Genomic DNA, 11,121 nt, shown 5'->3' with positions numbered 1-11,121 from the left:
TTGCCAGCATTAAAGATGGCGGCCATTCACAACCGGCTGGCGACAGCCGTTTCTGGTAATATAATTCAGCAATTTGTGTAGAACTACGTCCGGGGTCGGTGTACCGGAAGAGGAAGTGATCACACAATAACTCGTGACGTCATTCACCACGGAAACATCCGGAAAAGAAGGGTGAACGATCTGGTCCCGGACTTGATGAAAAAGGAGAAACCGGGTAAAGGAGCAGTAATGAGGAGGGTAACAAAGTGTGGGGCTGGATGAGCACAGCAGGCCCAGGAGCACAAAAGCTGACGTTTCGGGCCTAGACCCTTCATCAGAGAGGGGGATGGGGAGAGGGAACTGGAATAAATAGGGAGAGAGGGGGAGGCGGACCGAAGATGGAGAGTAAAGAAGATAGGTGGAGAGGGGAGTGTAGGTGGGGAGGTAGGGAGGGGATAGGTCAGTCCAGGGAAGACGGACAGGTCAAGGAGGTGGGATGAGGTTAGTAGGTAGCTGGGGGTGCGGCTTGGGGTGGGAGGAAGGGATGGGTGAGGGGAAGAACCGGTTAGGGAGGCAGAGACAGGCTGGACTGGTTTTGGGATGCAGTGGGTGGAGGGGAAGAGCTGGGCTGGTTGTGTGGTGCAGTGGGGGGAGGGGATGAACTGGGCTGGTTTAGGGATGCAGTAGGGGAAGGGGAGATTTTGAAACTGGTGAAGTCCACATTGATACCATATGGCTGCAGGGTTCCCAGGCGGAATATGAGTTGCTGTCCCTGCAACCTTCGGGTGGCATCATTGTGTCACTGCAGGAGGCCCATGATGGACATGTCATCTAGAGAATGGGAGGGGGACTGGAAATGGTTTGCGACTGGGAGGTGCAGTAGTTTGTTGCGAACCGAGTGGACGTGTTCTGCAAAGCGGCCCCCAAGCCTCCACTTGGTTTCCCCAATGTAGAGGGAGCCACACCGGGTACAATGGATACAGTATACCACATTGGCAGATGTGCAGGTGAACCTCTGCTTAATATGGAAAATCATCTTGGGGCCTGGGATAGGGGTGAGGGAGGTGGTGTGGGGGCAAGTGTAGCACTTCCTGCAGTTGCAGGGGAAGGTGCCAGGTGTGGTGGGGTTGGAGGGGAGTGTGGAGCGGACAAGGGAGTCACGGAGAGAGTGGTCTCTCCGAAAGGCCGACGAGGGTGGTTGGAAAAATGTCTTGGGTGGTGGGGTCGGATTGTAGATGGCGGAAGGGTCAGATAATGATGCGTTGTATCTGGAGGTTGGTGGGGTGGAATGTGAGGACGAGGGGGATTCTCTTAGGGCGGTTATTGTGGGGGCGAGGTGTGAGGGATGTGTTGTGGGAAATGCACAAGACGCGGTCAAGGGCGTTCTCGACCACTGTTGGGGGTGTGGGGGGGAGGAAGTGGCGGTCCTTGAAGAACGTGGACATCTGAGATGTGCGGGAGTGGAATGCCTCATTCTGGGAGCAGATGCGGCGGAGATGGAGGAATTGGGATTAGGGGATGCAACGTTTGCAGGAGGGTGGGTGGGAGGAGGTGTATTCTCGGTAGCTGTGGGAGTCGGTGGGCTTGAAATGGACATCAGTTTCTAGCTGGTTACCTGAGATGGAGACAGAAAGGTCCAGGAAGGTGAGGGAGGTGTTAGAGATAGTCCAGGTGAACTTGAGGTTGGCGTGGAAGTTGTTGGTGAAGTGGATGAACTGTTCGAGCTCCTCTGGGGAGCAAGAGGCGGTGTCGATACAGTCATCAATGTAACGGAGGAAGAAGTGGGGTTTGGGGCCTGTGGAGGTGTGGAAGAGGGACTGTTCCACGTAACGTACAAAGAGACAGGCATAGCTCGGGCCCGTGCGGGTACCTGTGGCCACCCCCTTTGTCTGTAGGAAGTGGGAGGAATCGAAAGAGAAGTTGTTGAGGGTGAGGACGAGTTCGGCTAGGCGGATGAGGGTGTCGGTGGAGGAGGACTGGTCGGGCCTGCGGGACAGGAAGAAGCGGAGGGCCTTGAGGAATACAGGTGTATAGGGACTGGACATCCATGTTGAAAATGAGGTGTTGGGGGCAAGGGAATTGGAAGTTCTGGAGGAGGTGGAGGGCGTGGGTGGTGTCACGGATGTAGGTAGGGAGTTCCTGGACCATAGGGGAGAAAATGGAGTCCAGATAGGTGGAGATGAGTTCGGTGGGGCAGGAACAGGCTGAGACAATAGGTCGACCAGGGCAGGTAGGTTTGTGGATTTTGGGAAGGAGATAGAAACGGGCCGTGCGGGGTTGGGGAACAATAAGGTTGGAGGCTGTGGGCGGGAGGTCCCTGAAGTGATGAGGTCATGAATGGTGTTGGAGATGATGGTTTGGTGCTCGGGGGTGGCGTCATGATCAAGGGAGCGGTATGAGCCTCTCCTGGTAATGAGGAGGGGGCGGCCGAGGGAGGGCCGGTGGCGCATGAGGAGGGGGGCGGCCGATGGAGGGCTGGTGGTGATGAGCTGGTTGAGACAGGCTGTATTGAGAAAGGGGGATAAATAGGGGAAGGGGACTGAGACAGAGACAGTACATAGAAATAAAGGAGGAGGCACAGAGAGAGTGGGGGAAGTACTGACAGAGTGAGAGGGGTCTGAGAGGGTGGTGGGTACTTAGGGGGAAACAGAGAGGAGCACAAGAGGTGTGGGACGGGGTGTGAGGAGAATGTGCTGTACCTGAGGGGAGCGAGTCTTGTGCTGTTGTAAAAGCCTATCTGTGTGTTCAGATACAACCAATCAGGGCAGCTGAGCTCCAGACTGACCATCAATCTCCACTTTCCCATTCACTTTCCTTTACCCCTTGATTTATTTACAGTCCGATTTCAACTCCGCCTTAAACATGTTCTGGCATCGAACACCCACGGTCTTGCCAATCAAGAATTCCAAAGATTGTGAAGTCTATTTTTCCCATCTCAGTCTGAAATAAGCAAATCTATTATCTAAAGACTGTCCCTATTTCAAGATCTTCACCTTCTTAATGACAGTCCTGTCAAACTCTTTCAGAAGCATATATGTTTCAATTAGAACCCCTCTCATTCTTAAACTCTGGACTGCACCAGCCCAGCCTATTCAATCCCTCATTCTTGGACATCGTGTTCTTCTCAGGAATCGTGAGCTGCTGCATTCTTTGAGATAAATAGATAACTCTGCATATCTATGCAATAAATCAGAGGACCGTACTACCAAGTATATTCTCACCAAAGCTGTGTGCGACTGCACCAAGATTTCTTTACTCTTGTCCAATCCCTTTGCAAAAAAGGGTCAATGTAACATTTGTCTTCCTGGAGTAAAATCAGAAAATGCTGGAAAATTAAATTCAATTATAGTATGTCTGCTGGTTCTCTTTTGTCCAACCTGCTAGGTAAATCGAAAAAATTCAATCATTGACTTGTTGAAAAAGATTTTCCTTTCACAAATCTGTGTTGACTCTGTCTCATCGCATTGTGATTTTCAGTTTCCTGTTGTCACTTCTGTCATGCTCTAATAGATTTTTTTTTCCCCACCACCCAGTGTCAAGTTGACTGCCAGGTTGGTAGACTCTGGTCTCCTCTTGCTCTCCTTTCTTGAAAAGTAGAATTATCGTCCAGTCCCCTGGGACTTTTCAGAATCATTACAAACTCTGCATCCGTTATCACTTTTCTAATTAGTTCAACTTGTCAAATCTAGGAGGTTAAGCCCTATTCATTTATCTGGTACTTTTCTGTACTCACTCTTATCAGACTTACCGCTCCCTGCAAGTTCTGTATTTTTTTTATGCCTCATACTGTGAAGATAGACCTAAAGGCTACATTTTCAATGCTTAGCATAGGCGGCAGCGGAAGCCGGTGGACCTGGAAGTTGTCGTCACTGGTTTGCTGGTATGTTCTTGCGTCAGTGCCAATTTGAAACAAATGGTTTGTGGGCAATAAGGTCATTAGCCGACTAGCATCAGGTAGATAATTCATCCTCAAATAACTTGTTAAGAGCTCTCTGCTGCTTAGTTAATGAAGGGAGGATACTTTCTATTGATGAACTGGAGTCAAGCTCTCTCACATGTTAAACCCTCCTGCCATAGACCACCCTGTAGAGGGACTCTCATTGCTCAGCTCTTGTAGCTGTGACCAGTTTAAAGTTCTGAACTTTTGAAAGGTGCTGAGAGTTATCGTTGTGGTTCAGACTTCAACTCAGTAACTCTTGAGGTTGAGTTTCTTGAGCTGTAGGCACTCGCTGTGTTTTGATACTGTGCCACACGACAGATGCCCCAGGACAGTTATACTATGGAATGAAAGGGCCAGTAGCAACTTGATTACAAAATTGGCTGAGTGATAGGAAACAGAGAGTAACGATCAAGGGGTATTTTTCAGGCTGGAGGAAGGTTTGTGGTGGAGTTCCTCGGGTGTTGGTGCCTTAGCTTTTCCGATGTATAATGATCTGGATCTTGAGGTCTGAGGGACAATTTTAAAATTTGTGGGTGGCACATAACTTGGAAGAATTGTAAACTGTGAGGAGGACAGTGTGGAACTCCAAATGAACATAGACAAGGACAAGTTGAGGTTCAATGCAGAGAAGTATGAGCTGATTGTTTTGGGAGGAAGAACATTGCGGATACAATTCCAAAGTGGAGCAGAGGGACCTGGGTGTATATGTGCACAGATCATTTACGGTGGCAGGACAAGTGTTGAGAGCAGTTAATAAAGCATACAGTGACCCCTGCATTACTAACAGGGTCATAGAGTAGAAAAGTAAGGAGGCGATGTTAAACTTGTTAGACATAACCTGGAGTATTGAGTACAGTTGTGAGCACCACATTGTAGAAAATACAGCGAGTGCATTGGAAAGTGTACAAAAGTGGTTTACAAGAATGGTCCCAGGAATGATCAACTTCAGTGATTAGGATATATTGAATAAGTTGGAACCATTCTTGTTGAGGAGAGGAGACTGAGAGGAAATTTGATGTTTTTGAAATCATGAGCAGACTGGATAGAGTAAATTGGGAGAAGCTGTCCTCACTAATATAAGAAGAAAAAGAACAAGAGGGTATGGATTTGAAGCAAAACGGTAATGTAAGAATAAACTTTTGCTTTCAGCTAGCAGTTACAGTCTAGAGTGCACTGCTTGGAAATATGGTGGAGGAGAGTTCAGTTCAGACATTCAGCTGCCCTTATATTTGGATGGAAAAAGCAGGAGATTGGTGCAGGGTAATGTAACATATTTGAAGAGCTGATGCAAGGCATGATGGCCTGAATATCCTGTTTATGGACTGTAACAATTCTGTAATTTCATGTGGCTGCCTGGGATCATGCTGAGAGATGCCCATTGGAACACCAGCCCTTCGTCTCAATTCATCAAAGCTGCTCCTCTGCACCCCATTTCCAACTTCTGTGTGGCACTTTGTCTATAATACTGTATTCATCTATTTAAATAATTTCTCTATGTTAGGACCCAGTCAGGTATCAGAGTGATTCGGATCCAGTCTGTATTTTATCGTCACTGTATTTGCAACTCCCTTTCTCTTGGGACCATTGCCTGTTGGAACCATATGGATACACAGAGGATGACTGAACAGAATGTGTTAAACTCTCCTGTGCAGTGCTGAGTGTAAAGATTGGGTTTCATTCATAAAACATTCTCCTCCACAGAGACCAGGAGGAGCTGCAGACTGACAAGAAATCGATAATGTTCAGTGACATGGATTTTGAAATAGAAGAAGATAAATTGTGAGTAATTGTCATCCATTAAATACTCAAGTATCACAAAAGTGTGATTGACAGTTGGTTTGTGTGTATTCATGGGGTTCAGGGTTCATTGGCAAGGTTGGCATTTATTGCCCATTGACTGTCACTGAGCAGATCATTGAGCACCCATCTTGATCTTTTGCAACCTGAATGTGAAGACCACTCCTGCAGAGCTTTTAGTTAGGCAGTTCCAAGTTTTTGGTCTAGTACTGATGAAGTTACAGTGATATCCGTCCAAGTCAAGACACAGTGATGAGGAGAGTGACTTGAAGCTGGTGAAGTTTCCATTTATCTGCTTGGCTGTTTGTGTGTTGCTGAGGCTGCATCATCCACCCAGCATCAAGCAAGAAAACCACTAGGGACAAAATTCAGCCAGTGCTGATCACCCTGCCCAATCCTCATCACAATGGAGAGACCTGTTATTTCATCACCTTCCTGACGTCAAACTCACAGAAACTTAGAGGGATTGTGGGGTCAAGAGAGTCAGCCTGTGGGATTACAGAGATGTACAGGCATAGGAACCAGCCCACTGATTTTTTTGTGCTCCTGAGATGCTGCTTGGCCTGCTGTGTTCATCCAGCCTCACATTTTGTTGTCTTGGATTCTCCAGCATCTGCAGTTCCCATTATCTCTGATTTAAATGGGTGTGAATGGTCTGAACGAGACCCACACCCACAACCTCACACCCGATCTGTCCCTCTTCAAATTTATATGCATCACCTTCCCATAATGTACTGTGGGGTCCTTCAGCCCATTGGCTGTGCACCAACATGAGTATACTAGTTTCACATTCCAGCACTAGGCCCATAGTCTTAAATGTTGTAAAATTTCAGATGCTCATTTGTGTACTGTTTAAAGATTGAGGTTTCTTGACTCTGCATTCCAGACTCCCATCGCCCTCTGGGTGAAAGGACTTTCCTCCAATCTCCACTGAATCTGCTGCTCTTCGTCCTGTGATAAATTGAACCTTCTATTTACGTCTCTCTCAAATGTTTATCCAATTTCACCCTAAATACATTGATTCAGTAAAGAAAAGCACAAAATCCATAATAATAAAATGTGAGGCTGGATGAACACAGCTGGATTCCCCAGCATCTGCAGTTTCCATTATCACTGACACAAAATCCATAATGATAACTTAATTTTGTTTTAAATTTCTAGATATTTTTCTATTGCACTATCTCTCCGACCCTCTCATTCTTGTACCTCACTGTTTCAGACATAACAGCAGCAGCCCGGATTTGTTTTATTGTTAGTCTAGATACAAACCTCTGCTGTTACTTCCACAGTCTCTGTGAGCATTCAGTTCCTGCATTATTATTGACTTGCTGCTTTATGTCCATTTCCAGTCATCCAGACTCTTGGATGGCACCCGCTGCCTGTCAACCCAGGCCTAAGGGCTAAACAGCCCCATCTGTGGACCTGCATTATAAGTGAAATTGAAGCTGAACACTCTGAAGGTCCCTATTCTCGACTTCCTTTCAGGTTAAACCAGTCATCTCTCTGTCATGAGTGAGCAACCCAACAGTCCTCTTGGACTATGGTGACACTACCGACATTGCCTTTACTAGTTGAGTTCCATAACCACTGTACTACCATACCAAATCAGTTCTCAAACTATTCATCACCGTTCTGCCCTGGATGGGGTGGTTTTGCTGAGAGCTGTTGAGCAAGTGTTGTCTGTTTCTGGCAGTTTAATTTCAGACCACAGTCTCACGTATCCAGAGGGCTGTTCACACCATTGTTCTTCCATTCCATGTTGAATCAGGATTAGTCTTCCAGTTAGCTGCTAATTGTCAAGTACTGGGCTGTAAAGTTTACAGTCTGCTGTATGATATTGCTACTGTTGATGACCAATAGCCCATCAAGTCTCACTGGGGATGGCATTAGCAGGATAATGGAAAGCTAAGTCATCTGATTCTACAGAATTTTGAGCATTGCTAAGAAAAGACACGTTTGTCAAAGCTTTTCGTCTTGACTTGTCAGGAAAATTCACAAGAAATGCCAATTTATTGGGAGAACCAGCCTGCCCAGTTTGAAATTTAAACCTGACCTAGCAGTTAATTGTTAATCATCATTGGTGCATTCTCCATGATGACACATCCACAAACAGAGCCTGCTTGCCAACCATTTGACTCTCCTCTCATATAGTATAAATATCAGTTTTGTGATAACAAAGCGTAGAGCTGGATGAACACAGCAGGCCAAGCAGCATCAAAGGAGCAGCAAGGCTGACATTTTGGGCCTAGACCCTTCTTCAGAAATGGGGGAGGGGAAGGGGGTTCTGAAATAAATAGGGAGAGGGGGGAGGTGGATAGAAGATGGATAGAGGAGAAGATAGGTGGAGAGGAGACTGACAGGTCAAAGAGGTGGGGATGGAGCTAGGAAAATTGAGTGTAGATGCGGAGGTAGGGAGGAGATAGGTCAGCCCAGGGAGGGTGGATAAGTCAAAGGCATGGGATGAGGTTAGTAGGTCGGAGATGGGGGTGGGATTTGAGGTGGTAGAAGGAGGGGATAGGCTGGAGGAAGGACAGGTTAGGGAGTTGGGGACAAGCTGGGCTGGTTTTGGGATGCGGTTGGAGCAGGGGAGATTTTGAAGCTTGTGAAGTCCACATTGATACCATTGGGCTGCAGTGTTCCCAAGCGGAATATGAGGTGCTGTTCCTGCAACCTTCAGGTGACATCATTGTGGCAGGAGGCCCAGAATGGACATCCCGTCTGAGGAATGGGATGGGGAGCTGAAATGGTTCGCGACTGGGAGGTGTAGTTGTTTAGTGCGAACCGAGCATAGGTGTTCTGCAAAGCGGTCCCCAAGCCTCTGCTTGGTTTCCCCGATGTAGAGGAGGCCACAATGGGAACGGTGGACACAGCATACCATGTTAGCAGATGTGCAGGTGAACATCTGCTTGATGTGGAAAGTCTTCTTGGGGCCTGGGATGGGCATGAGGGGGGAGGTGTGGGGGCAGGTGTAGCATTTCCTCCTGTTGCAAGGAAAAGTGCCGGGTGAGGTGGGGCTGGAGGGGGTGGTGTGGAGCAGACAAGGGACTCATGGAGAGAATGGTTCCTCCGGAAAGCAGATAAGGGTGGGGAGGGAAAAATGTGTTTGGTGGGGTTGGATTGCAGATGGCGGAAATGTCAGGATGATGGGGTGGTACGTGAGGATGAGGGGGATTCTGTTTTGATTGTTATTGCGGAGAGGGAGTGTGAGGGATGAGTTGCAGCAAATGCGGAAGAGGGTGTTCTCGACCACTGAGGGGGATATGTTGCGGTCCTTGAAAAACGAGGACACCCGAGATGTACTGGAGTGGAATGATTCATCCCGGGAGCCGGTGTGGCAGAGGCGATTGAATTGGGAATAGCGGATGGCATTTTTGCAGAAAGGTGGGTGGGAGGAGGTGTATTCTTGGTAGCTGTGGGAGTCGGTGGGCTTGAAATGGATATCGGTTTCTAGGTGGTTGCCAGGGATGGAAATAGAGAGATCCAGGCAGGAGAGAAAGGTATCGGAGATGGTCCAGGTAAACGGAAGGTTGGGGTGGAGGGTGTTGATGAAGTGGATGAACTGTTCGAGCTCCTTGTGGGAGCATGAGGCAGCGCCAATATAGTCATCGATGTAACGGAGGAAGAGGTGGGGTTTAGGGCCAGTGTAGGTACGGAAGAGGGATTGTTCCACGTAACTTACAAAGAGGCAGGTTTTGCAGAACACCTACGCTCAGTTCGCACTAAACAACTGCACTTCCCAGTCGCGAACCATTTCAACTTGCCCTCCCATTCAGCAGACGACATGTTCATCCTGGGTCTACAGCTGTGCTACAAAGATGCTACCCGAAGGTTGCAGGAACAGCGCCTCATATTCTAGTTGGGAACCGTGCAACCCAATGGTATGAATGTGGACTTCACAAGCTTCAAAATCTCCCCTCCCCCCACCATATCCGAAAACCAGCCCAGCTTGATCCCACCTCCCTAACCTGTCCTTCCTCCCACCTCAAGCCCCACCCCCAACTTCTATCTACTAACCTCGTCCTGCCCCCTTGACCTGTTCGTTCGTCCTCCCTGGACTGATCTATCTCCTCCCTAACTCCCCACCTACACTCACCTTTACTGGTTCCATCCCTGTCTTTTTGACCTGCCTGTCTCCTATCCACCTATCTTCTCCTCTATCCATCTTCTATCTGCCTCCCCCTCCCTCCCTATTTATTTCAGAAATCCCTTCTGCCCGTTTCTGAATAAGGGTCTAGGTCAGCCTTTCTGCTGTTCTGATGCTGCTTGGTCTGCTGTGTTCCCCCAGCTCTGCACTTTGTTACCTCAGATTCTCCAGCATCTGCAGTTCCTACGATATCGGTTTTGTGTTTGATTAGATTCCCTACAGTGTGCAAGCAGGCCCTTTGGCCCAACAAGTCTACACTACCCCTTGAAGCATCCCACCCAGACCCATTCCCCTACAATCCACACACCACTGAACACTACAGGCAATTTAGCATGGCCAATCCACCTAGCCTGCACATCTTTGGACTGTGGGAGGAAACCGGAGGAAACCCACGCAGACACGGGGAGAATGTGCAAACTCCGCACAGACAGTCACCCGAGGCTGGAATCGAACCTGGGTCCCTGGTGCTGTAAGGGTGCAGTGCTAATCACTGAGCCACTGTTTGAATTGATATTTTTGTGAATTGGTCTGATGTGTGCATGACAAATGTATCTTTTTCAGAATGTGCCTATGGGGAACATTGCTGCTGTGTTTTCCATTAGTTTGAATGAACTAGGAGTGTTATTTTAAGACTACCGTAAATAATGCCAACTTTTTAATGACCTGTTTTTTCTTTATATCAGGGGTATTCCAACTGTGCCTGGGACTGTGACACTGAAAAAGGATTCTCAGAATTTAATTGGGATCAGCATTGGAGGAGGAGCTCAGTACTGTCCCTGTTTATACATTGTGCAGGTAAACTTGCTCTCCAGAAAATTGGCTACTTACCTCCTACTCTCTCTCTCTTCCTGTGTTGAAAGATTCTGCTCACTCCAGACTCGGCTTCCATCAACACTTCACAACTTGCTGTGTTGCTTTGTCCTTCATTGTGTAAGCAGTTCCCATGGAGGTGTGTTGACTTTTTTACCTCAGGATGCTGAAGTTATTCTATTTACCCTCTGTTCCTGCTGCCCACAGCCCTGCTATTCTTGGTCTCCACTATCCCTAACCTGTTGAGGGTGAGGTTTGTTCCCTCCATTGGGAGCTCAGGTCAGCCTCTTGTATATTCTGAGCTGTCCCTTGTAATTTCCTCCAGTCAGATTCTCGAATGACTGTAACTCTGCGCTTTCCCTCGTCCAGTTGCTCTGATGTAGTACAGAGTTACACCATGTGTCTCCACTGCTGTTTCCAGTCTTTTTGGCTCAATCTCACCCTATTCCTA

At 47.9% G+C, this 11,121-nt stretch overlaps 1 protein-coding gene across 1 annotated transcript in view; it reads left to right on the top strand.

The window, feature by feature from the left end:
- Positions 1–103: 103 nt before the first annotated feature.
- pick1 (protein interacting with prkca 1) overlaps positions 104–11,121 on the top strand; it is a 37,939-nt gene continuing 26,921 nt past the window's right edge. The window contains exons 1-3 of the mRNA XM_059640868.1: positions 104–214; positions 5,621–5,698; positions 10,544–10,655. Coding sequence (XP_059496851.1) covers positions 5,658–5,698; positions 10,544–10,655 — 153 coding nt within the window. The 5' untranslated portion in view covers positions 104–214; positions 5,621–5,657. The remainder of the gene's footprint in view (positions 215–5,620; positions 5,699–10,543; positions 10,656–11,121) is intronic.

The sequence above is a fragment of the Stegostoma tigrinum genome, chromosome 38, assembly GCF_030684315.1.
Source record: "Stegostoma tigrinum isolate sSteTig4 chromosome 38, sSteTig4.hap1, whole genome shotgun sequence".
Taxonomy (NCBI): Eukaryota; Metazoa; Chordata; class Chondrichthyes; order Orectolobiformes; family Stegostomatidae; genus Stegostoma; species Stegostoma tigrinum.
Note: the sequence above shows the minus strand (reverse complement) of the source record. Positions and strands in the feature narration are given on the sequence as shown.